General features: G+C 45.8%; 3 protein-coding genes across 8 annotated transcripts; 1 reads left to right on the plus strand and 2 right to left on the minus strand.

Moving 5' to 3' along the window:
- Positions 1–244: 244 nt before the first annotated feature.
- ANKRD66 (ankyrin repeat domain 66) lies at positions 245–10,179 on the minus strand. 3 transcript variants are annotated; one of them, XM_064709882.1, is made up of 4 exons: positions 10,047–10,179; positions 8,515–8,746; positions 6,957–7,185; positions 245–2,622 (listed from the first exon to the last, which is right to left on the minus strand). In XM_064709882.1, the coding sequence occupies exons 2-4, from the start codon at positions 8,651–8,653 to the stop codon at positions 2,442–2,444; spliced, it is 549 nt and encodes a 182-aa protein (XP_064565952.1). In that variant the 5' UTR covers positions 8,654–8,746; positions 10,047–10,179; the 3' UTR covers positions 245–2,441. The 3 variants fall into 3 exon arrangements, with proteins under 3 accessions (XP_064565952.1, XP_064565953.1, XP_064565951.1); XM_064709883.1 differs by having other exon boundaries at positions 10,079–10,154; XM_064709881.1 differs by lacking the exon at positions 10,047–10,179 and adding an exon at positions 8,858–8,940.
- Positions 9,868–26,741, plus strand: PLA2G7 (phospholipase A2 group VII). Of its 4 annotated transcripts, XM_064709878.1 has the most exons (12): positions 9,868–9,894; positions 10,324–10,555; positions 17,054–17,181; positions 19,225–19,375; positions 19,983–20,076; positions 20,711–20,779; positions 21,261–21,408; positions 22,820–22,933; positions 23,209–23,300; positions 23,723–23,896; positions 24,913–25,061; positions 25,404–26,741. In XM_064709878.1, exons 1-12 carry the CDS (start codon positions 9,883–9,885, stop codon positions 25,505–25,507), a joined length of 1,467 nt encoding a protein of 488 aa, XP_064565948.1. In that variant the 5' UTR covers positions 9,868–9,882; the 3' UTR covers positions 25,508–26,741. The 4 variants fall into 4 exon arrangements, with proteins under 4 accessions (XP_064565948.1, XP_064565947.1, XP_064565946.1 ...); XM_064709877.1 differs by lacking the exon at positions 9,868–9,894 and having other exon boundaries at positions 10,210–10,555; XM_064709876.1 differs by lacking the exons at positions 9,868–9,894; positions 10,324–10,555 and adding an exon at positions 16,328–16,882.
- IMP3 (IMP U3 small nucleolar ribonucleoprotein 3) lies at positions 14,145–16,331 on the minus strand. The gene has a single exon (XM_064709880.1). The coding sequence runs from the start codon at positions 16,284–16,286 to the stop codon at positions 15,729–15,731; it is 558 nt and encodes a 185-aa protein (XP_064565950.1). The 5' UTR covers positions 16,287–16,331; the 3' UTR covers positions 14,145–15,728.
- Positions 26,742–27,242: the final 501 nt, after the last annotated feature.

The raw sequence follows: 27,242 nt of genomic DNA on the forward strand, positions 1-27,242 counted from the left end.
AAATGGTTATACTACATTATAGAAAACAAGTAGTTTAATCTCTAATGCAACTTTCCAAGCATTGTACATGATACAAATGTTCTCATCACTGATATTAAGAATATATAATTCAAATACTATGAACTAAATTAATGCTACTTACAGAATATATTTTCAATTATAATTTCATGTAGATAATTATTTTAGTTTAATTATTGTCAATAACAAAGTTATTTGGACCTGGTACAGGAGCTGGCTCTAATAGGATAGTTAAAATACTGCGAACTGGCCACCAAATGCTCTGGCATTTTCTGATGGAAACAACTGAAATCAACTGCAGGGTTTCTCTGTATTTTGGTTTACCTTTCCTTCTGTGTGATATATTATGGGCTGTATGAGTGCCTGGCAGTGGCTGATAGCTCAGTGTGAACACGCTGAGCCCTGACACTCCCCAGAGGTGGTCACTGAGCCACAAAGAGCGAGGCAGGAACGGCCCCGGGGAGCTCAGGGGCTGCAGAGCCTCCTTCCCACTCCAGCCCTGCGTGTCCTCTGTGCCCCACTGCCTGCAAGGACAGGATTGCCTGCTCTGTGGGACTGCTCTCCTGGCCTGCTCTCACCTGGAGATGAGGTTGGCTTTTCCCAGTGCACTCTGGCTCAGTGAAACACCCAAGTTTTGTTCTGAATGAGGGAAACAGCATGAAAAGGGAGTGGAAGAGAAAACTCACTGTGAACTGACTGCAATTTCATTCTCCTTCCCCTGTGCTGCTGTGGAGGAGGAGGTGGAGGAGCTGGAGATGAAGGAGGGAAGTTGAACTTCAGATGAAAGGGTGGTGGAGGAGGCGGGTTCTAGTTTGTGTTTATTTCTCATCCTCCTATTGTACTTTTAGTAGGTAAATAAATTCATTTTCTGCACATCAAGTCTGTTTCATCTGTGACAGTAACTGTTTAATGATTTCACTGTATTTTTCTCGATCCATCAGTTTTCCCATCCTATTTTCCACCTCATTTATGGGTGACAGAGAAGGAACAGCTGGGTGGGCATTTGTCTGCTCCCTGAGGTCAACCCACCACAGCAAGTGAAACATGTAGAATGGAGCAGAACCTGAATTGGTCACTTCTACCATTAGCTCAGGTCCAGAGGCAGATTGTAAGCAGCTCTGCTGGACGCATCTCCCCTGTGAGAGACCTTGAAAGGACAAAAAGCCACACATCCCTTCTTCCCCTGCTGCTGCTCATGAACTTCATCCTTTAACATGACAATCCCAACCACTTTCACAGGAAAGCCCTGGAAGATCCATCTCATACCCTACATCTAGTGCAACATCCATCCCTCCCAACCTCACATGCCACAAGACTCAGCAGGCAAAATCCAGCACCTTGCAAAAATCACCACATAAAACACCACAGTCCCAGTGAATCACACTGCAGATCCCTCCTTCCATCCCCATGAAAATGTGACAGCCAGCACAGAATCCCACTCCTGTGCACCAGCCCCACTCAGCTGGCACTGCAGGGGACAGGGTGTCCATCAGCACAGCCACCCTGCACAGCCCATGGGGACAGACGAAGGATGTGCCCAGCCTGGAGAAGCTGACACATGACAGGTGCCACAACTCAATGGTAATGGCTGCCCCGTGCTGGCACAGTATGGAAAACTGCTCTGAGTCACATTCCAAGTCTTTATGACTGAGAAGTGAAAGTGTTAAAAATGCTTTTGCCATGGGAAGCATTGATGAGCAGAAGCAGAACTCAATAACACTTGCACACCAGTTCTATTTGCAGAAACATGAATATGGCTGGGGACAATGCTAAAAAATGGCAGTGCTCCAGTACCCTTGGTAGTCACAGCTGTCTGAAAGCAGCAAGGAAGGAGCACATTTTCCCTTTAGCTGGGCCAGGAATGGAAGATTCAGGCTGTTGGACCCATGTGTCAAGTGAAATATTAGCATTAATATCTCAGCTTTATCCAGAAGAAGCAAGTACATCTCACTTCCAAGAAATGAGACAGGCATCACCAGAGGCTGCAAGTCCATGTAGAGCCTCCTGGTTGACTCAGTGACAGAAGTAAAGATGCAAAGGCCACAGACATCAGCAGAGCAAGCAGAACCACAATCCAAGATGCTTTTGTGAATCAGGTAGGATCAAGACTATTTTTTCCCTGGCCATATGTGTAACTGCCATTGCAGGAACTCAAAACATTGCAGTGATTTACAGTATTGGTATATTTAAACATATCCTTCAATTGTTTTTATTTTAGAGATCAGATACATAGAAACACACAGAGAGGCTGAAGCTCTTCTAGCTCTTAAGGAGATTATTTACAGTGTGTCTCTAAGGATGGACTCTTGTAGCCTTCTGCTTATTCTGTTCACACAAATATCACACTGCAGATCCATCTGAAGTCTGCCAGTGCCTTTGCTCTGCATTGCAAGTGCTCAGAGGCACCAAACAGGCACCAAACACTATTGCTTCCCCCTTTCCCCCCCATTTTTCTTTAGAATAGAGGCCGTACACTTCTCCCAAAAACATGGTGGATTTTTCTTAAGCTCTTCTTTCTTGAGTTCCCAGTCTTCATCTCTCTGGTCTAAGGGGATTTTTCTCAGTGCAGCTTTCCTGCGGTAGTTCCTGCTCTCCACCTCTGCTCTGGGAGAGAAACCAAGAGTGAGCACAGCACACACATCTCTCTTCGCAGGTGCCCATCTGGGGGGTCAGGGGTTGTGTCTCAGTCTGGTCAAAACCCTGATTCCACCCACACTTGAGAAACACCACAGTGTGTCCAGCATGGTGCAGCCCCAACCTACCCTCACAGGGAGCGCCTGGGCCCCAGCACTGCCTGCATCCAGACATGGACATTCCAAGTGTAAATCTTGCCCAAGAGAAGACAAACCCTTTCCTCCTCCTGCAGAGCTCTGATTTAGTAGGCACTCAGGATTCAGAAATCTCTGTCAGAAAAACCATCCAATATCAGGAAAAATCCTTCTTTTCTGTAAGAGAGCATTTCTGTCACATGAGTGCAAGGCTGTTCTAGCTGTCAGCACAGAGCAAAGTCAGCAGCTCCATATTGATGGATCTTATCACGTGGGTTTTCCATGTCATAGAATCACAGAATGGTTTCAGCTGGAAGGGACATTATCTCATTCCATACCTTCTGCCGTGGACAGGGACACCTTTCCCTAGACCAGGCTGCTCAAAGCCCCACCCAGTATGGCCTTGGACACTTCCAGGGATGGGGCAGCTGCAGCTTCTCTGGGCAACCTGTGCCAGGGCCTCACCACCCTCACAGTCAAGAATTGATTCCTAATATATCTAATCCTACCCCCTTGTCCATGCCCTTGTCCAAAGTCCCTCTCCAGCTCTCTTGTAGGCTCCCTTCAGGTACTGAAAGGTGCTCTAAGGTCTCCACAGAGCCTATGTTTGACAGTGGTGGTTGATGCCCCATGGCTGCTGGTGTTTAAGAGGCATTTGGGCCTTCATAAGATGCTTCAAATTCTGGTCAGTCCTGAAGTGGTCAGGACATAGGACTAGCAATAGGTCCCTTCCAGCTGAACTACCCTATTGTCTTCTATTAAGTATCTGCTCCCAAGGGCAAGAAACCTTTTTCTATAAACTTTTAAATATAAACATTTCTTTATTTATTTATTTACACGTGAGTATATATATGCCCTGCTCTTAGACAGCAGGACCCTTTGGTACAATTTCAACAGCTGGCACTTTGCAGAGAGGCTGGCAGCAGACACAAGCTGAGGGTCTCTGTGCCCTTTTTGGCAGGTCTCATAGCATCAAGAGTAAAGCCTTTTTCATGCAAACCAAATCTAATGCAAAATACACATTTGCTATTCAGAAGCAGCTGTTTTGAAAGCAGCTGTTTCCTAACTTTTGCATGTTCATGCAAACCTCAGTGAGTGGTACTGATACTCAGCAGCGGAATATTCCTAATATTTGCAAGTTAATAATATTTCCATGTTGATACATGTCATATTTCCATGTGGGTGCAGTCCTCAGCATAATTCAGTGGCCCGGCACAGGTAGGCAGCTGGCAACACCTGGGGACCAACAAACAGCATGCAAGGGTCATGTGGTGCTAGAGGGGGCTGAATTTGGATTAATGAATTATTTGGATACTCATAGGCCTATGCAGATATGTACATCAGCCCTACAGTTGGTACAGACCCTCAGATGGTTTTAAAAATTGCCTTTTCTCTCTTTTTGCATGACAGGCAAATATCCAAATATGACAGGGATGGTGTATAACAAAATGTTCCTCATATTTATATCCCACACACACGACTGTGTGGAGAGCAGAGATGCTTTGTGCTGCACAGTATTTTGTGCAAGCACACTCTTAATTCTCTGTCTCAGGCATACAGAGTGCTGCCCTGTACTCTTTGGCACTGCCTGACCTTGGACACCACCTCTGGGACCTTCTGCACATCTGAAGGAGCAGATGGTAATCGAAATTACACTACAAGTGACAACCGTTCCTCCTAGTTTACTCCAAGTTGGCTGATGTGATGCCAGTGTGAGGGTGAAAGTATCCACTGTGGTCATAAATGATAGTGGCTGGTTTTAAAAAGTATTCCTCAGCCTCAGTGATAAACTCATTGCTGCCCACAGGCTGGGTTATGGCCATGAGGTGTTTGTACAGGCTCTGTGTGTGTTCTGGACTGGGCATTTGAAGCATCTTCCAGTCGTCAGATCTCCCAGCCATGCTGAGTCATGCAGCTGTAGAGTGAGTCAGGCCAGCATATGGTTCTGAAAGACAAGTTTTCCACCTTAAATCGTGAGTTTTCTGCCTTAAATCTGAGTCATTCACCTCAGAAAGCCCTTCATCAGCTGACCTGAGTCACCATGGGCTGTTGCTAAGATGTCTCAGACTATGATGTCAATAATTTTGGCAGTCAACCTGTAAATCTCCCAGGCACCTCTGCCTGCCACAGGCATTGCCCATTGCCATTATCCAGGCAATTCCCCTGCCCCCTGCTCCTATGGCTCTGGAGCACATCCAGGGCACAGCAAATTCTACAGACTTGGCAGGAATTACTGGTGAGATTAGTGCAAAACAGACAGCATTGAATAGGCAAGTAATTGCTATAAATTTTTCATCCAATGGGCAGAAGTCTGCAGACTTTCACCCTCTGGGTTAGATACTGTTTACCTGTTCTGGTATAGAAACTAAGTGTGCCAAGAGCTGAGAAGAGTATAAAGAGAATCTCCACTGGAAGACAATGCCCCATTCTCAGAGGTCTGGCAGACCTGAGCTTTACTACCTAGACACTGGCTAGGTAGTAAAAAAATCTAATTTGCAAAGCTTCATTATCAGCTGCTGGCTGCTTAAATGCCTTTAAACTGAGGGTCTGAGAGTAAGAAGAGCTGATACATCTGTGTGGAAGGAAAGTGGTGAATAGTGGGAGATTACAGCGTGTCAGTTCCAAACCCAAAAAGACTTTAGCTCTAAGATGGTCTGGATGCCCTTTTCTGGCAGTGTTCAGCTCTATCACACTGGAAAGGGCTTTGAGCAATCTGATCTAGTGGAAGGGGTCCCTGTCCATGGAAAGGGGTTGGAATGAGATGAGCTTTAAGGTCCCTTCCCACAATTCTATGACTCTGTGTTGGGTGAGCAGGTAAAATGCAAAGCTATAGCAGCTTCCATCAGCCAGGGTTTGGAAACCAGAGCTTGTGCCTCCACTACAAAGTTTTCTGGGCTCTGTACAGGGGAATTTTGCACGGTTTGGCTGTCTTTTCTTATGGAAGGACTCTGATGTGTCAAGATAAAAGGTGGGCACGGGGCATTTCAGCAGGAACCAAGCTGAAGAAGTACAGCAGAAGGACAGGAGTACCTACAGAAAAGTTTATATGGATTAATGAAAAGTGGCATTTGTAAGGCACTGGCCTCCTCAGATATTTGCCTGTCACCATGCCTGATTTTGAACTTGGCAGCTTGTGTGCTGCACTGGCAAGCTGGGGACTTTGAGCTGGATACATGTCTATTAAAAAAACAAACAGGATATATATGGTACCAAAGCAGTCTTGAGAATGTGGAAGTGGTGCCAGTGAAGAATCATGATGGGACTCTAATGTCACAGAAAAACCCATGGAGAAAACACTTTTGGGAGCTCTCAGCACTCCAGGGTCTGGCACATGTATCTTTCGTGGGCAATGTGTTGAAGTAAAGTAGTGTTGGGACTGTGGCTTGCACTGAACAAGTTGGTTGGCCTCTGGTGATCTGTCCCACTCCTTTAAGAGATGAAGGATGGGACACAGCTCAAACCTCTGCAGTAAAGCATCCTGATCCAGGGAAACACCTTTGCAAGGATGAAAATACCTGTGAGCCAACCCAACAGCTGAAAAACAGGAATGGTAATTGGGAACCATTAAAAAACATATTTATTATGGCATGTGCTGTCACAGCGCTAACTGTAAGCAATTAAGACAACAAAGATTTTCCCAAAATTTGGAAGTACTATATGACCATCCTATCAAGTGGTCTAATTTACAGTGATTATGTAAAAAATAGGGTGGCTTTTTTTCTTTACTATAAGAAAGCCAAATGATATACATATAAATATATATACACACACAGACACATACACAGCTGCCGAGGGCTCTTCCTAAACAACTAAACCCCTGTATTTGCTATTCACCACTGTAAGGGGTTAACACTTGTCAGTTGTTGCTTTTATTTCAATTGCTTAATAACGGCTCTGCAACATCCTTACAAAAACAATGATGTCATGAAGTGGTAACGATTTTGAAAACATACCAAGGGAAACCGCAGGAGGCAGGGGAATAAAAGAATGTCTTCTCACGGCTTCCCCCTGACAGGCCCGTGTTTGCTCATCCACTACAACTTGCGTGTCAGGGCTTTAGCAGGCTTTGGGTGGGAAGATAAGTAACACACTTTGTGTGTTCTGGTCCTCTGTGGAGCAGCGAAGTTAATTTTCACTGCAGCCGCAGCGAGACCTGCCACCACTACTCACTTTTCCAAGAATCTGGAGCACTCCTGGTGTCCGTAGATCTCCGCGAGCCTCCGGGGAGTGTCTCCGAAGAGGTCGGCGGCATCCATAGCAGCGTGCAGGGAGTGAAGGGCGTGGAGCACCCGCAGCTTGCCCGCCTCGGCAGCGAAGTGCGCCGCGGTCCAGCCCACATCGCTCCGCAGGCAGGGCCGGGCACCGTGACCCACCAGGAGCCTGACCAGGTCCGACCGCCCTGGCAACGCGCAGCAAAGCCACGAGAGAAGATGCTTTACAATTTATACCTTCGGGATGCACAAAGGGGTCACACACAGCTGGTCATAATTCCCTCAGACACGGATTTCACCCACCTGACTATTTGGTTTATCATATCAGGGATACTGAACTGAAAATGCTGGTTATTTTCTCTCAAACTTGACAGTTTCCAGGATAAATTTACAACAAAAACAACAACCAAATCAAAAAGCTTTCTAATTTCTGAACAGCACATCTCAATTAGTCATTGACCAACTGGCTATTTCATTGCTTCATTTTGGTTTTTAGTTCAATTGCAAAATAAAATTTAAACATTGAGAATGGGAAAATCTGTGAACAGCTTTACTAAAACAAAGATTTTTGGATAGCAGGTGGAGAAACTACTGCTTTTTCATTCACTTTCACATTTTTCTAACTAGTGGAATTGCTTAAAGAAGCAAAAAAAAAAAGTTATTTCTACACCACTTCACACTGCCTTGACTGAGCTAGACTATTCCAAATCACATCTAGGCTCTCTCAGCTTCTCACCATCATTTTTGTTAAGTAGCTCAGTCCCCTTTGCTAATGTTCAAATGCCTAATGATCCATTTGATGCTGGATCCATGGTCTTAAGTGTAAAACAGGAAATCACATACTTGATTTCTGAGCAAAGACAGATGTGATGACATGAGATCCCAACAAATACTGTAGCACAGAGAAGTAGAGGTCCAGTTTCCCATTTTAAACTGTGTGGAATTATACATTATTTATTGTTGCATCATCTATTTTTTGGGCTGCAAAGGGATATTTGAGTTTACCAGACACTACAGAAGGTGAAGGACCAAATGGGAGCTGCAAGCAGCTCTGGTTCTGCATTGTTCATTCAAAAGGTGGGGATATAAAGAGCAATGTAAAAATGCAGTTATTATTTTGTTCTAATTGGTTTGATAAATACCTGGTGTAAATACAGTGGGTTTGACCTCCTGCTCATTCCCACAGGTGTACATGAGAAATAAACTCAGGGACTCATCTCTTAGAAAAGGGGGAAAAAGCAGCCATTCCCTATGTGTACATCATGTAAATTGCAAATTGTTGTGTGATGGAAGCAAAAAAGCTAAAAATCTGTTTAACAGCAGTCTCATAAACTATTTTGTAGGTAAAGTTCCCATTTAAATGCATATTTAACTTTTTTTTTTTTTTTTTTTGCACATTAGGGACAAATTACCAAACACAAGCTGAGATTTTGCTAGCCTAGATACAATCACAGGTGATCAGCATCACCTTTTATGATGTCCATTCACAGAGGTAGCAGAGCTGGGGGTGCCCTTACCTTTGGCAGCAGCCCAGTGCAGGGGGGTCCTGCCATGCCAGTCAACATCCTTCTGGTTTGGGTCACAGCGCCCTGCCTTCAAAATCTTCTTCACCAGGTCATAGTCACCCACAGCCACGGCTTCATGGAGCTCTGTCATGCTGCAGGAAGGCACGTGGTGACAGAGATGGTCATTCAGTGGTGTTCACTGATGATCAGCTCCTCTCAGCAGCTTCAGTAGGTCAAGCAGCACCTGGATTAAAAATGAGACAGGCACCATGAGAAACCAAGACTTATGCAAAAAACAGGAAAAAGGAATGATGGGGGAAAAAAATAAATTATCCTCAAACCAGTGATCACATACTGATGGTGAGTTTTGGTCTGTAGACACAGAAATCTGCAGCAAAGTGCAGTCCTTTATATGAAGGACTTGTAGCTAAAGCCACATTGAACATTTGTCACGGGTTTGTTGTGCTCACTAACCATGGGAACTGGCTCCTCCCTTGCCAGTGCTACAGCATTACTGGTAGCATTTTATTGCAGAGAAAATCAGAAACAGAAACATCTATGCAAGCATCCTCTGATGTTCTTTAGTGAAAATGATAAAAAGGGATAAAAATAATTAAGCATATAAAAAGAGATGATAGGGCAAGGATAAATGGTCTTAAACTAAGATTCATAGCCTGTTTCACACCTGGGTAGTTGGACTGTGTAGATAAGATCCAAATGAAAGACCCATATTTGTCTTCTACTGAGTTTGACTCCTGCACATCTGGGAAATCTGAATATATAAAGAAGAAAATTAAATTTTGGAGCCCCTAGTGGGCCAAAGAAGTATCATGGGATCTCTGTTACTCTAACCACCTGTGTACTGCTTCCTCCTCCTCATTGTCTCTCACTTACCTTGAAGAACCTGTTCCTTTAGATTAAGAAAAAGATCTTCTGACTTGTTCTCCAACACCTTTCACCAGCATTAAATCTATCCTGAAAATGTCAAACTTTAATGCATCCAGCCCATCACTGAAATGAAGTCTGGACAAGAGTACAGGAAAAAAAAAATCTTGGACCTTTTCATACAACTTTCGTACTCTTTTGCAGCTTCACCTCATACCCATACTGTTAGGGAAGGGAAGCTGCTGATCCCAAGGCAGGAGCTCAGCAGCTCTCCAAGGAGACAGTCTACAGAGGCAACTTCATGAGCAATTTAAGCCAAGCCAAATTCTACCTCCCTTGCTGCCTCCCTTTGCTAGCCTTGCAGCTCATAGGGGCATTTCACAGCTGCTGATCTCTCACAAAATTAATCTTTTATTGCTGGTGCTAAATTAATCTTTTATTACTTCAGGTGAACTCCCTGCATTCAGCATTACTGAGGGGGCAAACGCCAGGACTATGCAAAGCAGGGTGAGTACAGATCTGCCCCACAGGTAGGAACCTGTGCTAAACTCCTCTGCAGCCACCCCAGATGTCACACCCAAAGTGGGATCTGCCTCCCTAGACTGTGGTTATCCCTTTTATAAGGACACGGGAAAAGATTTGTATTTTTACAGCACAACCTTGAGCCAAAGCGCCGTCCCGCGCTGCTCACCCGGCCACAGGCACTGCAGCTCCTCCGCGGGGTGTTGCAACCCATCCGGGGGAATTTTCCCTCGGGGCTCCTTCTGCTTGAGCCAGCCCCAGCCGGGAGATCCAGAGCTCACACACACAAGGAGCCCGCACATGACTCTGTCCCTGCCGTACCGGGGCACGGCCCAGCACCTCGGCGGCTTGGGGCTCCGCCGGGACGCGCAGGCAGTGCTGGGCATGCCTCCACGGCAGAACTTTGTTTTCCAGGCCCAGGGAGGATTTCTCTCAGAAAGATTGTCTCAGCTGGAAACTAAGGCAAAGTTTGGTCCCTCCCCTTCGGGGAGAGCCCGGCAGTCGCTGTGCCTGCGACAGAGGCGGCGTCCTGAGGGAGCAACCGCTGCTCGCCCGGCTCCGGAGGGCCGTGGGTGGCCAGAGGGGACATCCCGCTCCTTGGGACGGCGGGACGGGAGCGGGGGGCGGCCGGGACACCGCACAGCAGGTACGTGAAGCCCCGCAAAGAGCAAAAAGAGGATCTGGGGGGAGCACGGGAGGAGCAATGGTGACGTGAGGGGAATTTTAAGGAGTTAATTTCTGCGCAGCACCTCACGCAGTTTCACTGCTCGCACTCCCTGTGCCCAGCCCTCAAGGGATCGCGCTCCTCTGGGGCTCCTTATCCAGCCCCAAATCCCTGCGGAAGGGTGGGAGTCACTCCGGGTAACGGGGTGACAGGGGTGACAAGGACATGTCGCTTCGCCTATCCGTGTGTGGACAGCATTCAGGGAAATATAACCCGCCTCAAACACGGCTGTGTCAGCGTGGGGATGGGACGGAGCAGTCCCAGGCTGCAGCAGGGGAAACTCCGACTAGATGGAAGAAGAAAATATAATTTACATTGAGGGTGATTAAAGTGTGCTTCAGGTGTCCAGCACTGAGACATGCAGACCTGAGGCAGCCCCACGTGCGCCCTGCTTTGAGCAGGGGTTTGGATTAGGTGACTTCTAGCGTTCCTTCCCCACCAACATTCTTCGGGGAAGCTGAGAGGGCCAAGGTGTAGGAGGTTTGAGAGCTCTTCCAGCATGGCATTCACCTTCTCCAGACCCAGCATCCCCATACATGCACGGGACCCTGTGCCCCAGCTGCTCTTGGAGCTGGTGTGGAGAGAAGGTGCTTTTAGGACGTGGCTCCCCTGGTGTGTTTCAAGTCCAAGCTCAGGTACAAGGGACAAGTTCAGGACTGCCATGTCAGCGACACGGACCCACCGGGTCAGCCTGGCTGCACTTTACCCTGTGACACAGCCATTCTCAGGAGCTGGTGGCCCCTCTGGGTAGGGATTGGGGTGGTGGTGCTGCCTGGGCTTGCACTCACCAACCCTGCTGACGTGTTCACAGCAGCCCAGAAACTGTGGTGATTTACTGCTGGGGACGTGGGATCAAACTGTGGTGACACCCTGCTGGGGACACACGGGATCCCCTAACAGCAGCTCCAGAAGGAATGGGACATGCTCAGATCTCCGTCTCTCATTAATGAGTAACCTCCCCTTTCTCTGCCTGCTGGGAACAAAACACTTTTTGTCTTCAAAATCAGCTGATACGAGGGAGGAAGAGACTGCTGTGCTTGCAGAGAAGTGAGAGGGGGTAGTTCCCAGCAGGCAAGTTTCCTGCTACAAAGTCCTGCTGCAGGCCTAACAAACAGTGGGTCAGAAAAGATGCTTCACTGCCTAAAATGGTGTATTTAAAAGCAGGGACAAGAACAGGGGCTCTCATGTAAATGTTGACATAACTCTTAAAATAATAATCCCCCAGATTCAGTGAATATTGAAATGTTTTGGCTTCTGGGATAGGGACTAAGGTGATCCCATTCCCTGGTGATGAGAAATGGCAGTCTCCAGGGTCAGATCTGAGAGGGGATGTATTTAAAACCTTATTCAGAGCTCAAAAAGGGGACAGTGATGCTTCCATCTGCTATGGGGTTTCTTACTGGGGAGTGCTGCAGACATGAGCATAGGGAAGCGCCCTTCTGCAAGGCTGGGAGGCCCTGGCCTAGCCCAGGATATAGGACCATCACCCAAAAACTTGGGAATTGCCCAGTTCCACCTTTGTTTCTCAAGCTCCATTCCCCATCTTGAGAAGGGGGATGTACCATCCTTCCTCAGCCCCAAGGCTCTTGGTGATGTGCTGTCAGTGACTGACTGAGGTCAGCATTAAGCCACACCAAAATGTCGATGGATGCAGCCTTGAACACATGCAGCATTCTTGTTTACTGGGAAAAAAATGGAGCTTAGATCAGTGAAAAGCCACACATTTGCATTTCAGTGACAGCCTCAGCTTTTTACACACTGCAGCACAAAAGGCGTCAGTGTGAAGGACTCCTTCCTTCAGCTCCCCCACATTCCTCAGGCTCAGCTTCTCTGCTTTGGCAGCCTTCAAATAAAGGGAAAGCCAAGGTCAGGAGAAAAAAAAAAGAGAAAACACAAAAGGGAAAACAAAGGACAAATAAAAAAAAAAAAAGAGAAAAAAAACAGAGGAAAAAATAATCCCCTCGAACCTAAAACCAAAGGCCCTGGTAAAACCTCCTTTCCTGCTGCCCACTATCGAAGTGAGAGCTCCTGCCTGGAAACTGCTCGCTGTTTTCCAATGGCTTTTGCACTTCCCAGACCCCCCCTGCAGCCCCATTCTTCCTTTCTGGAGAAGCTGGTACCCCTGCACCCCCCAGCTCCTGGGACAGGCACATATGGAGGTGGCATTTGCCAAGTTTTGTCAGGCATGGACTGAGTTTGCCCCATCACCAGCACCACCGTCCTCTGTCCTGCAGCAACAACTTCCCACAAGACACATGGAGATGGTGGGGCACCTGAGGAACATCAAGCCCACTTGAGAAGGTACAGGGAAGAAGCACAGTGACACCCAGGACCCCATCCTGTTACTCTCACATGCAAAGTTCTCCTGCTGCAAGTCCCCGGAGCACTGAAGGGGAGAGTTGGAAGGACCTGGCCCAAAAAAGGGCAATGTTGGATCATATCCTCATGCCAGTTTACACAAGACCATGGAAGCTCTGCCAGTTTTACTGACATTGGATCAGCCTTGGAATTTAACAAAAGCCTCCATGTTTATCCAAGTGTTGGGAAAGGCTGTAGGAGCTGCTTCCTGTGCCCTTTCAATCCTCAGCTCCAGAACTGCTGTGGGAACCACCCAGCAGTGGCCACAGCATGTCAGCTCTGAAAAACAAACCCAAACCCAGGAACTAAAGGCAAAACCACCGTGGAACACAAGGAAGGAAGCCATTATTTCCCTGGTTGTCATCATCAGCAGGAATTTGCTGTGCTGCTGGAACTTCCATTTTATCTGTTTATTGTACTTGAAGCGGACCCAGCTCTGGTCAGGGACATGTGAGGTGTTAAAAACTGAGGAGCAGGACACTCATCTCAGGTCTCAGCTACTGTACAACCAGCACAGTTAAGAAATTCCAGACCTAAAGCACACAGACATATAAACACACAGCCTGATTTCTCAGAGAATGTAAAAATTTGATTTCCAGTACCATAGGAAGAGAGCAGGGGTGATGGATGCTGTTATCCTACATATTTCTAGGGAAATCAATTCCCACTGCTTAACAGTCTACAGGGTTATTTATCTTCTGCTACAGATGCTGAATGATAAAAAGTAGGTTTCAAACAAAAGGAATGGGCTGATGATATAAACTGCAGAGGCTGACAGGCTGGAGCTTTGATATTTCCTTTTCTACAGTTCCTCCAAGGGCTGGACACACTGGGCAGAGCAGGAGTTCAGCATCTCAGTACTAAAATGCCCTGCACAGTAACTGTGCTGTTACTTAAATTCCTCCCAAAAGAGTAAAGCACAGCAGAAGCACTGCTTTAACCTGCACCTGAATAAGGCACCTTCTAAATTTCCCAAGAAATGATGGCACTGTTCTAGAGGAAAGGGAAGCTGGGAAGGTCTTTAAAAGTCAGGCTTCATGTGTGAAACTTTTTTTCAGGTTGCATTTCTTACAGCAAGATGCATGCTCTACGAAAAAGGTTAAGATGTTGTTGAGGTTATGGTTACTGAAATAAATTCAGGTACAAACAACAGTAGTAGGCAAGTGGTTTATCCACCTGTTTAATGTCCTTTTCTTAATATCTACTATTGCTTTATTAATTGTTCTGCTTAATACAGCAGGCTTATGAGATTGGGAAGAAATGTAAACATTCTGTTTGCCTTATAAAAGCCTGACATATTTGGTTACAGATTATGGTCATGCAGTATCTCCAAAACATACCTCATAAATACTTTTTCTGTTCAAAAAAGCCACACTAAGGCATCCACATCCAGAGCTTTGACAGTAGCTGCACTCCAGCTCTTTGGATTTGGGATGGCCAGTCACAACTCTGCTCCTAAACCTACTGCCAAATCCTTTCATAGCCCCAGGTAAGGGAAAGAGAGCATTCCTAGGATAAACATTTTACAACTCAGTAATAGCCTTCTAGCTATTAAAATAAAACCAGACTTACAGAAGTTACATAAAAGCTTAAATTAAAAAAAAGTTCAGAAAGGTGACAAACAGGGCTTACTGGATCATTTAAAAATCAGAATAAACTCAGAGAAACTATATCATAAAGCAGTCCACACATTTCTTCACCAACTAAAAAAAATCCAACAGTTTTATTTTTGTTTTTCTGCTTTTTTTTATCAAAAAGGAACAAAGTTCCCAACAGCCCCTGGCTAATGTACTAAATGCAGAAGTTTCCCCAAATCTGCAGTTATGGTTACACCAGCTTTTGCTCCAACACCTCCCAGTTAGATCCTCATCCATAAATGATGCATAATGGTCATCTGGAACCCCACATAGCAAAGACACAACTCAAAGCATCAAACTTCCCTTCACAACTTCACATGACAATAAAGTTTTTTGTTTTGTTTTTAATTCCGTTTTTGGCTAAAACTTTTAACAGTTCCAGAAACATGGTATTTAGTCTTCTTGTTTACTGCTGGCCTGCAGAAATCCCCTCCTTATTCCTTGATATCAAAAGAAAACACTTCCAGAAGTAACTGATTCCTGTGCATTCAACAGCCAAAGGAGGAACCAGAACAACCTCTTGGAAAAAGGGCAGTGAAGCAGCTAAACTCAGTCTTTAAACAGTTGATCGGCTTGACTTAAAACCCCTTCCAGCAGCTGCTGTTAAGCTGCCAAGCACTTAAGCCTAACTAAAATCCTCTCCTGCAACTGGAGAGGATTTTTCCCTTTCCAAGCACTTCTGCTTTATGGGATGTAAGGATGATGGAGATGCACATTTAAGGAAGAGGGAGCTGGGCACGATGATGGAGCTGAGATGTGTCCTGGGGTGATGCTGGTATCCCCATCTGTCTCAGAGCCCAGAAATAAGTTCTGCACCTTTAGATCTGAGCGTGAAGCGGGGGAGAAGAAAAATCTGCCCTAAACCAGGACAGCTGCCAGAGATGATGATGGAGCTGGGCCACTGGATGTATTCTTGAAGCAGTGGATGTGTAAAGGTTGTTCCTCTGAATGGATGAATGGAACCATCAGCTGTGAAAGGGAGCCAGGAGCAGGTCAGCACGACACTGGAAGCGCACAGTTTCCTTCTGGCTCCCTTTGCAGGTGTGTGAATATCCCGTGGTGGTGTTATCGGTGAGCGTGTCCTGTGAGGCATGGCAGGCTTAGGCGGCCAGGTCGAAGTCGTCACGCTCCTGGTTGTAGTCGAGCACCTTCTGCCGCAGGCGCGACGCGTCCACCCAGGTGATGAAGTCCTCGACGGCGCGGGGCACGAGGAGCGCGGGGTCTGTCACCACCTCGGGCCCCACGCGGACGTGCCCCTGCTCCACGAAGGTGACGGCGTGCCGCAGGTTCTGCGCCATGCGCAGCTTCACCAGCAGGCACGGCAGGCGCCGGCGGCAGAAGGCGGAGGCCGAGAGGCTCTCGCACACGGCCAGCGACTGCCGGCTGTTCACCAGCCCCAGCCCGTAGAGCTTCTCCAGCAGCGCGGCGGCGCAGCGGGCGCGGAAGGCGGCGCTGGCCGGGCCCAGGTCGCGGAGGCGCCGCGCCAGGGCGCGCACGGCGCGGGCCAGCGCCTTGTACTGCACGTAATCCTCCCGCCGGCCCACCCGGTACCGCCGCAGCGCCCGCACCTCCGCCAAGTTCCCGCCCGACACCTCCCAGTTCACCAGGTCCAGCCGCCGCAGCAGCTTCTGCTCGTGGTACTTCAGTTTCCGCACCATCTTTGCGGGACCGGGATCCGCCGCGCCGCGCCTCACAGGGTCTGTTCCGGGGCGGAGCGGCCGCCGGTCCCGCGGCTTTTCCGGGGAGGAGCAGCCGTGACATGGCACTGGGAGCCCCGCCCCGGGCGGCGGGGTACCGGGAGAAGGATGGCTCCGTGTCTCCTTCCCCAGGGAGAAAGCGGCAGATAGAGCCCAACCCGGGATGCGGCTGCTTTCCCCCGCGCTCTGCGCATCGCCGGGGCCAGCCCGGCGCGGAGGGGTCACCCCAGGTACGGCCACAGCGCCCCGACACCCGCTCCGGCACGGACAGCCCGACCTCGTCTCGCCTGGGGCCGAGCCTGGGACTCGTCATTCCTTCTGGAAGAATGGCAGTGGCGTTGTGTTTCTCTGTGACATCCCACTCCCCCTGATGCACAGGCCGATTTTCCTCGAGGAGCAGCAGAATCCTCCCTCTGTGCGGTTCGTAGCGCCGCACATCTCCCGAGTGCCGCCGCGGCCTCGCCAGCCAAAGATTTCATCCCACTTTTCTGTAAGTGCACCGTGCTGTCTCCTTCTTGGGATTCAGGATACAACAAGGAAAATCCCCAGTAGAACAGGTCAGGTTGACAATTCGGGATTTCTTTGTTTCTTACGAACAGATTTCTGTATTGGCTTAATCTTGATTTTCCTAATTCTGGATTTTCAGCGTGCTGGATTTGTTTCAGTGTGGGTGGTCTGGACACAGAGGCCATGGTGGTCTCTTGATTTGCTTTTGTTTTTTCCCCCAGATTCGTCGGTGAAGGCACCAATAGAAATGTGGGGCACCAACAGCACTGAGAAATTTTACAGGATCCCTGAAGGAAAGGGACCACACTCAGTTGGATGTACAGACCTGATGACAGAAAATGCAGTTGAGGTAAAGCTCTCGACTGGTTGGATTTAAGCCACAATGTTAGTGAAACAAATGGCTGCAGTTTTAAAGCAGAAGGTCTTGCCTGTGTGCTCCATGCTGACATTCACAGCTGAGCTTTCTATGCTCTCCATCCTGGTGTAGGATGTGTGCTGGGCATTTACCAGATGGATGTAACCTGCAAGCCTTTCCCATGGCCAGTTCCTCCCTCCTCTAATGTCCTTGCCTTTCTGACTCTCCTACAAAAGATACTGCAAAGAAACTGTGTCCTCCTGAGACCCAGGGGGTTCTTCCCACCCACCCCACTGCTGCCTCCTGTGCTGGGCTCCTGAGGAGACTCCACACGCAGTCTCTGTGACTGTGGCTGTTCTCAAGACAAAGATCTCAACAGGATTTGGCAGGGTTGGGAGATGAGCCTATCTGGTGTTTCAGCTGCAGGGTAAGAGACGAGATGTCTGTTGAGATTTTATCTCACTGGAGATGAACAGGATGTCAGTTTTGCAAGAGGTAAGCACAGTGAGAAGCCACAATAATAAGACAGGGACGTTAACCAGACCAGTATTGAGCTTCGTTGTGAGTTTCCATTTCCAATCCTCTTGCCTTTGAGAGAATACTCCTGCATTTACACTGTGATTTTACTCCACAGAGTAGCCAGATGGAGTGGAACTTGAGATCAGTTTGTAATGGTTCACATGCTTTCCTTTACTGAGCTTACTCTGTATCAGCACGGAGAAGTGATGAGTTTCTCTTTGCAGTCAGCCTATGTGTTTTTTTACATAAGCATTATAAGCAACTGCAGTTCTCTCAGGCATAAATAATGAACCTCTTCCCCTTTCTGGTAATCAGTTAGTCATTGGGGAGGTTCACTGGGACTGTTCTGAGATCAAGCTGATATCACTACCAATGTGGAGGAAGGTTCTTCCACAATGGTCTCTGTGTCAAAGGTTGATTTAAGTTTGATAAGTGAATAGAAACAAACTTCATTAAACAAACTTTCGGTAAACAGATAAATTAGTGTTCAAGAAATCAGGCTTTATTTCAAAGCTCATGTTTATTTTGGCCATGATTGTAACTTGCTAAACTAAAAGTACAGCTGGAGCAAGACAGTGAACTTTAATGGGGTGCTGCAAATTCCCTTGTAAACCAGGAATTAAGAATGCAAACTGCACACAGTTCATCTTCTGGGAAGTCTGCTTTGTGCATTGGTACATTGCTGCTGTCTGTGAAGGAAAAAGACTGACAAGGGGGTATGGAAGGTCCCTGTGTGTGTGGAAAGCTTGGGAACTTTCCTGGGATACCTGGAGTGCAGACAATAAGAGATTTCAACTGGTGGTGAGAAATAGAGGCAGATGAAACACAGGCTAACAAAGTTGTGTTTAGAAGGATGGACCACAAGACACTTGTGAACATCTTGATGAGGAGGAAGAGCGATGTATTGTTCTCCCTTGCTGTGCAGCTGCCCAAGGGCTTTGCTGACAGCCTCTGCTCAGTTTAGGCAGGAACACTACAGCCACGTTAGAAAGCCTTATTTTCTCCAGGCTGAATGGCTCCAGCTCTCTCAGCCTGTCATGCTTGGAGAGGTGCTCCAGCTCTCAGGTCATCTTCAGTCACCCCTTTGACAGTCAGCCCTATAAAACTTACCAAAACACATCATCAAACCATTCCCAGTGAAGAAGACAGAAGAAAAGATCCAGCAAGATGCTGGATTGAGCAAATAGGTAGTGAGTGTTTGTAATAATTAACTTAATTAAATGAAGTATTTCTAATAAGCCTTAAGCTAACCTAGAGAAGGTGATGTGTATCTCCACCTGTGATGATGTCTATCTTATGTTACTTTAAATTCATTGCAGGCACAGGAAGATTCTGACATAGGATTGGCATCAAAGCCTGTATATGATAATAATTTTCTCATGAGATTCTCATAATTCTCTTGAACTGCATTCTTGCAACCGAAACCTTCCATATAAATGTTTTAATCTTCCATTTTCTGTGCCATATATAGATAAATACCAATATTCCTTTTTTAATTTTATTATTTCCTAATCCCAGGGAAGCTTTTTGCGCCTGTACTATCCAGCATATGATGCCACAGATATGGAAGAGGCACGATGGATTCCAGACAAGGAATACTATCAGGGACTCTCTGACTTCCTTAATATGTACCGAGTTGTAGGAGAAAGGCTCTTCCATTACTATGTTGGTAAGACTCCTTCTGGTTTTATTCCTTTATTCTTGTCACTGCCTCTAGGCTCCATGAGTAGGGTGTTGCTGCTGCAGGGCTGAAGAAGAGTTTTTAGTAAAAAAGTGTGGTTTTGTGGGATGGGTTTGTGTAGTGAGAGTGCTGAAGGTGACCCCAGCTCTCAGCAGTCCCTGACTGCTGTGGATAGAAGTGTGAAGTGTCTGGGCAGTTTGCTCTAGGTCTGCTGCACCTGTGTGTTGCGATTTAAATCCCACAAGCAAATGTGCAAATATACAAAAGTCAGAGAGATCCTAAGGTCTGAATATCAGCAAGACCTGGATGCCTGACTATGAAGATTTCAGAGATATGTAGACCTTGTGCCAGACTGTGGATGGGAGAAGACAAGTATCTTCTGCCAAGTAGAACGTGTTTTCAGAATCAGATCCATTTTGCTTTCTATTTTAAAGATGAGTCTTGGCACCTTATCTTTAGGTGATTGCTCTGATATTAGTGATCACTACATTCTTGGGATCTTTTCCACAGGAACAAATCCTTTCTCTCATTCCAGTAATAATGATGTACACTTCCATTTTTATTTATAATGATGTACACTTCCATTTTTACTTAGGTTCAGTGACCTGTCCTGCAAAGTCAAATGCTGCTTTTAAGCCAGGAGAAAAATACCCACTTCTTGTTTTTTCCCATGGGCTTGGAGCTTTTCGGTAATTTTGCAGTTTGTTGATAAACTGGTTTTGTTGTCTATGGAGACAGCAGTCTCCAAGGGTGGTTCTGAACAGATTTCAGTAGGGGGGTGAGATCCTTGTGGATCTGAAACAGATTTGAAGAACAGGCTGCTGTGTGTCTTTATGCCCCCACTGAAACAACAGCAGGGCTGGTCTGTGGTTGGTCACAGAATAATAGAACAGCCTGGGTTGGAAGGGGCCTTTAAAGATCATTGCTGCTGTGGGCAGGGACACCTTCCCCTAGACCAGGTTGCTCAGAACTCCATTTGTGTTTAACTTTGTTATGAGGGAGGAGAAGATAATTTACCAGCCCATAAGGATGTTGTGAAAATTAGCTGGTTAGTTTTTGGACAGCTCTTTGAAGATGCAAAGTGCTGTGTGTGCTACTTATTAAAAATCAGTGGCATCTTCCTTTCTGAACAGACAGTAAAACAGTACCAAGGTTTTGTGAACAGGCTGTGGTGCCTGGCATACCAAATCTTGCTTTGCTGGGTAGCAGATTCAAAGAGAAGAAATATTGAGTGGAGACTAGTGCATACCTAGCATGGTCAGCATTTAAAGAGCAATGGAATTGAAAGAATGACATCTCACCAGAGTGTGGTTTTTATTGCAGGACAATCTATTCTGCTATTTGCATAGAGATGGCTTCTCAGGGCTTTATAGTGGCTGCTGTGGAGCACAGGTGAGTGTGCTGTGCATTTGGGAGTTCTGATGGAAAGCAACTTTCTCACATTGAACAGAATGTTATTTATTCTAAAAGAAGAGCTTCAGGATTTTTTAAAAAAACTAACGTCTTTTTCAGCCCTGCCCACACTGCCCATAGCTCAACTCTTCTCCAAACAAAGGGACTTTTGTTTAGATAAGCCCGAGAATGAAAAGTCTTGGGGTAGATATCATTTGTGCTATCATAGATAGCATTTCAGATATGCTATTTTTTTCACTCTTTTTGTTAGAATATAAAGTAGGTGAAGAATACAGAGGATGTGGGAGTTTTGGTGGGGTTATTGTATTATTTAGAAAGTCTGTGTACACTTGGGTTGCAATTGCAACAGCACTGGTTGATAGCTGAATCTCTTCAGATGAGTGAAATTGGAAACTTTTGCTGACTGCATCTCAATCCAAATGGAATGCACTCTCAGAAATAACCTCCTCTTGTATTACAGAGATGAATCTGCTTCAGCCACATATTATTGTAAAAGAAGGTCTGTTTCTGAGTCACAGGAAGAGTCTCCACCTAACATGGAGAAGGAGTGGATCTACTACAGGAAACTGAAAACTGGCGAGGAGGAGCGTTGCTTGCGCCATAAGCAGGTGCCTGGGCTGGCTCTGTGCTCTGGGAAGTGTGGCAGGAGGGCTGTGTTTAGGGATAGCAGAGCCTCCCTTTGCCCAGGGGAGCAGTCTTCTGCCATGGCTCGGGAAGATACAAAAATTGATTGAGTCCTGTGCCCCTGAAGGTGGAACAGCCAACAATAGCACAAGCTGCTCTCTCAACAAAGCTTTTTCTTGAAGTTGCACTTTTGAGCTGAGACATCTGTTTCTCTTCTGGTTCCACTCAACTTTCTGTTTCTTCTCTGTCTCTTACAGTTTTACTGCCCAGCCCAGCCTAAAAGTGACACAGAGTTGAGCTCAAGTGTTTATGTGGCCTTAGGCTTGCATTAGCTTTCATTTACTGTTCCATGGAATGATGAATCATGGCTGCTCTGAGTGGGATGTTTGTTTTATAGTCCCTACCACACTTGAAGGTGTATTTTAGCAATGTAAACAGTGCAGACTTCCAATTTATTATAAGCAGTATCCAAGCTGCATGAAATGTGGCCATACTGACAAGCTCTTCCAAGCATACACTTGACCTTTAAAATATGTGAGTGGTTTTTCCAGCTAATGAAAACTTACCCAGGGAGGTGCTTCTCTTTATCTCCCTGGGCCATACAGACAATAGTACAAGAGTCATTTCCTGGATGAGTACAATGTCCTACCCATGAGTGTAATGTCTGAGCTTGGAAATAACCTTCAGAAGCTGTTGTCTGCAAATTTCACAAGTAGAGAAGTCGGGAGATTGGGATTTATTTGAAATTCAGTGATGCACAGACATCTTGTTGGCTACCTACACACTGGTTCCCAAGATCACTACTGTACATTGGTTCTATTATTCCTTGGTTCTTCTTGAAGCTTTTCTTTTACTGACACACTAGTTAAAAACTGTTCTTATGGAACAATGAAAATCTTTTTTTGCAACAGCTTCACTACAGTTTTCAAGGATGAGTATATATAAAAAATGGGATGGGCTTCACTTTTTCTTCATTTGGTTTATCCAGTGTAAAGACAGTTTCAAGGCTATTGTGTGATGAGGCAGTGATAGAATGACATTTGCTTATCCAGCCTGAGAAGCATCAGTGAGTCAGCCTTCCTTGGAGTTTTGCAACTTGAACCTTTGTACATCCCAACAACTCCTTTTCTTAGGCAGTGACAGGATGAAGGAGTTGATGGCCTTTGGTGCATGTTACAGGGATAAATGCCTCTGTGTGTAGAGGTTCTACACAAGAGCTTCAGCTCTTTACACCACCAGAAACCAATTTTGTTGTTTGTCAGATGGCTCCATTCTGCAGTTCAGAATAGTGGGGGAAAACTATCAGAGTAAGTCTTGTGTCCAAGGGGCTGTCAAGCCTGGCAGTTGTCTGATGATTCTTTCCACTGCTCTACCCCACCCTTTCTTTCTCCCCAGGTGCAGCAAAGAGCACAGGAGTGTATCAAAGCTCTCAATCTCATTCTTAAAATCAATTCAGGAGAGGAAGTAACAAATGTATTACATTCAGACTTTGACTGGAACAGCCTAAAAGTGAGTAGAAGGTGCCACCTGCATTTTGTAAAACACCTAATAATGCTTCTGATTTCCCCCTTCCATTTCTAAACTGGTTCATGTAAAGTATTCTGAAGATCACTGTGTAGATCTCTGAAAATATTCTCAGGTCATCCAAAGCTGGATAGAGAATAACAGAGCTGAAATGATGCTCTTCCTACTTCAGTAGGGTCTAATGTCTAAAAAAATTATTCCCTTTAAAAACCTAAGTTTGGGAAAGAAAGTCTCTTACAGCACCTGGATTTTTTTGACAGGATTCTGTTGATACTAGCAGAATAGCTGTGATGGGACACTCTTTTGGTGGTGCTACAGTTATTGAAAGTCTCAGCAAAGAAATAAGATTTAGGTAAGTATGCAAAACAAGGCCAGAGACATTTGGCACTTGAGAGGTCTGGAGCAGGGCACTTTACCTAGGATCCCCCAACTACTAATTGACTCCTGAAGAAGAGAATTGTTTGGCATGTCTTGCTTTCTCTAGGCATGCTTTTTCCAAGTGTGGGGATATGGTGGAACATAACAGCTGCATCTTGTTATATCATGATACCATGGGACCCTGCAGTCCAGCTGCACCTGGCAGTGGAGACCAACATATGGAAAGAATGGACTAATTCTCTTCCCCCAGAGTAGAGATAATTATGATACAAAGTGATTCCTTTATGTGTTCAGTATCAGAAAGACTTCCTCTTTCCCATGTCTCTTGCAACTCAAAGCATGCTCAGAATTTCCAAGCTTTCTGCTTCTGTGCCAATATCCAGATGTGTTTGGCAGGTGTGGCATTGCCCTCGATGTATGGATGCTTCCTGTAGGTGATGACATTTACCAAAACAGCGTCCAGCAGCCGCTGCTTTTTATCAACTCTGAAAAATTCCAGTGGGCTGAGAACATCTTAAAGATTAAGAAGCTCATCTCCAATGACACAAACAAGAAGATGATCACTATCAAGTAAGTGCTCAGGAGCCATCATTTCCGTCTGTGGTTGAAGCTCTTGTTGGTACTGTGCAGTTACAGGTAACTGCAGGCAGGCAGGCAGGCAGACAGACAGACAGTCCCTAAAGCACAAGTCTGAGGAGGAAGAGGAGCTGTGGGAGCTGGGAATGTTTAGCCTGGAGAAAAGGAGGCTCAGGGTGACCTCCTCACTCACAACTCCCTAACAGGAGGGTGGAACCAGGTGGGGGGTTCAGGCTCTTCTCCCAGGGAACAAGAAGAAATGTCCTCAAGTCATACCAGGGGCAGTTCAGATTGGATATTAGGAAATATTTCTTCATTTAAACTGTTGTTAGGCATTGGACCAGGCTGTTTAGGGAAGCTGGGGAGTCATCATCCCTGAAGGTGTTTAACAAGACATGTAGATGTGGCATTGAGGGACATGGTTTAGAGCTGGAATAGCAGTGCTGGGTTAATGGTTGAATTTAATAATCTTAGAGGTCTTTTCCAGCCTAAATGATACTATGACTGTCTGTCCTCATGGCCCAGGTTTTCACTGTATGTTTAAATTAGCCATACATCCCCCACAGCAGGGACAGAGACCTCTCAAAGCAGCCAGGATCCCCAAGTTAAAGACACTCCAAGGTGTGCATTCCTGCCCTGGGGCACAAGCTTTGTGCTGAGCCCTGTGCATCATCTGCATTTGAACACTTGAAAGCCTTCTGGGGGCAGTTCTGCAGCCAGGGGAGGGATGGCTCTACCCTGCACCACTGAGCAGGGAGACAACTTGATTTTGATGCTATGCCAAACCAGCTCTCTATTGCTGCTGCAGTTACAGTGACTTACAGCAAGCATGTACAAACCTTGCTCCCTTCTGTGGTTAGGGCAGAATTTCCTGCTGATCTTGCTTCTGAGATTAACCTGTTTTATCTTCTCTTAAAGACAGCACACGACATTTGACTGAAGTCTTGTATCTTTTAATCAGGCTATTTAACAGGCAGTCTTACAAGCCTGTTGATCATTTTTCTTTGCAGGGGGTCAGTACATCAGAGTTTTCCTGATTTCACCTTTGTGAGTGGAGGAATCATTGCAAGATTTTTCAAATTAAAAGGAGAAATAGATCCAAATGAAGCTATTGATATCAGCAATCATGCTTCATTAGCCTTCCTACAGAAACATCTGAGTAAGTATCTGTTTACAGCAAAGTAGGAAGTTGACTAATATTTCATTCCTGTGAAGCTTTTTATATAACCATTCAGTTTAAAACAAGATCAAAATAAGTGTGTCAGTGGAAAAAATAAGTCAGACTTCTAGAGGTTTGTCAGTTACTTTTGTGATCTTGGCAACTCAGAGAAAATCACTGACATTTTGTTCTGGTACAAAAAATTTGGAGTATCATTTTTTCCCTCCTTAAAACATTTTTCCTTCCCTACTTTGCCGAATTGATTTCATTTTTCAGTGTAGTTTGACAAAAAGCTGGTCACTTAACTCATGGCCACTTGGTTTTCTTTCTGCCACCCTACAGGTCTTAAGAAGGATTTTGATCAGTGGGATTCACTTGTGGATGGCATAGGACCCAATGTTATTCCTGGAACCAACATTGACACATCTCCTGCTGAACCTGAGTAAGGAATACAAAGGAGTATTGTATGCCATGGACATCAGGACACTAATATTGGTCAGACATTGCTGAGACATGTGGTGGCATTCAACACCAACAAAGCTTTTGGGGCAAGGCAAAAAAAGGCAAGGCATTAAGTTACATAATCATAAAAACAGAGGTTTCTGTTCAAATGAGTTAGTGGGATGCTCTGAAATACTGTAGTAGGGTAACTTCTGCTTTGTAAGCAGCTTGGGGAAATCACTTGGTATAATTTAAATGCTCTTTCTGGTTTTGACTAGAATTAAATTTGCAGAAAGACAGATTGAGCTCCAAGGAATTCAGCTACAGGTTTGTTTACCAAGCTTTATGTCAGTCTGCATCCAGCAAGCCTTTCCTGCAGGGTAGGGGAAAAGAAACCAAAAAAAACCCCAAACCACCACTTTCCTGTTTAGATTCTAAGTATTTCAGCTGTGCTCTGACAACAGTTGGGAGTTAGAGATGCCTGTGGAGGGTGGTCTTCAAGACTGTGTCTTGTTAAAATAAGTCACAGTAAAAGCTACAGGAAGGATTTCAGCTGACAGCAGAGGAAGTCCAGACACAGGACTCCTCGCAGGAGCTTAATCCACTTAAACCTAAGATGTGTTTAGTGCCATACATAGAGGATGATGTTTATATCTCAGAAGCTTTTCCCTGGGTCACACTAGTAGCAACTGTAATTGCCCTTGGGCAAAGCTCCAGCAGCTCCTCCCTTGTCTGTGTTTCCACTATCACTCACACAGACGGCAGGGGAAGTACAGATGTGGCACCTGTACAGCTCCCTTTACATGGTCCTTGTTAGCACTGCTTCAGCTCCTGAGGTCTGGCCAGGTAGTAATCACCCCCCAGACACTCAGCTTTCTCCAGGTACTCACAATGGTCTCTAGGGGACTCAATTGGCTCCCACTGGCAGATACAGACAGTGGACAAAGATTGTCAGCCCCCACCTGGGTGGCCTTCTTTTAGGCTCTCCTTTTTGGATCAGAACTGCCTGAAGCTGCCCCATGGAAGGGTGTCTTCTAAATTCTGTTCATTTCAAAATCGGGTTATGAACAAAACCACTGAAGCAAACAAATTAAGAAATTAACAGTGTAATTAAATATTTTACATAATCTGTGATCTTAAAATGAGATTGCAATAACAGCTGTGTCTTTCAGAATTTAATTAAATTGTATTGTCTCTATTAAGCAAATAAATGTGTTTGTCTTACTGAGTCAGCACTAACACTTGAGATCTACTGTGAGATTCACTATCAGCCACCTTGGGTTTCTAAGCCCTTGTTTCAGCATTAAAAAAATCCACAGCTTCTGAAGAGGAGGGAGCAGCTATGCTATACAGGAGCATGGAACACCACTATAAAACAGCACCCCCTTTTCAACACCTGAGAAGAGGAGTAAAAGGTGAGATCTCCTTAAAACAGCAGCAGGTCCTTAAAACAGCTCAGCATGTTGCACACATGTGGCAGCAAAACCATTCCACTGGGTCTTCTTCCTATTTGTAGGAAAAGCTTCATCTTTCATTAGCACAACTGCAGCAAGTTCAATTAATTAAGTACAATTAACATTTCAAAACATTCAGCATAGCTCACAGTGCTCCAGAGAGCTGGTAAGGGTCAAAACACAACCAGTGACTGCAGAACAGCCCTCACACAGCATTTGGGCTTCTGCACAGGAATAGACACAAGTCATTAAAACACCCAAACAAACCAGTATATGCCAGGCAAAG

Source organism: Zonotrichia leucophrys, chromosome 3, assembly GCF_028769735.1.
Source record: "Zonotrichia leucophrys gambelii isolate GWCS_2022_RI chromosome 3, RI_Zleu_2.0, whole genome shotgun sequence".
NCBI lineage: Eukaryota > Metazoa > Chordata > Aves > Passeriformes > Passerellidae > Zonotrichia > Zonotrichia leucophrys.

Excerpts from the sequence above, each read along its gene's own strand:
- ANKRD66 (XM_064709882.1), bottom strand. The coding sequence starts at position 8,653 with ATGACAGAGCTCCATGAAGCCGTGGCTGTGGGTGACTATGACCTGGTG. Across the intron at positions 7,186-8,514 it reads GCACTGGGCTGCTGCCAAAG|GGCGGTCGGACCTGGTCAGG; the intron begins GTAAGGGCACCC and ends GCGCGTTGCCAG. Across the intron at positions 2,623-6,956 it reads TGCTCCAGATTCTTGGAAAA|AGCAGAGGTGGAGAGCAGGA; the intron begins GTGAGTAGTGGT and ends TTTCTCTCCCAG.
- IMP3 (XM_064709880.1), bottom strand. The coding sequence starts at position 16,286 with ATGGTGCGGAAACTGAAGTACCACGAGCAGAAGCTGCTGCGGCGGCTG.
- PLA2G7 (XM_064709876.1), top strand. The coding sequence starts at position 16,489 with ATGCGGCTGCTTTCCCCCGCGCTCTGCGCATCGCCGGGGCCAGCCCGG. Across the intron at positions 16,883-17,053 it reads GAAAATCCCCAGTAGAACAG|ATTCGTCGGTGAAGGCACCA; the intron begins GTCAGGTTGACA and ends TTTTTCCCCCAG. Across the intron at positions 17,182-19,224 it reads TGACAGAAAATGCAGTTGAG|GGAAGCTTTTTGCGCCTGTA; the intron begins GTAAAGCTCTCG and ends TCCTAATCCCAG.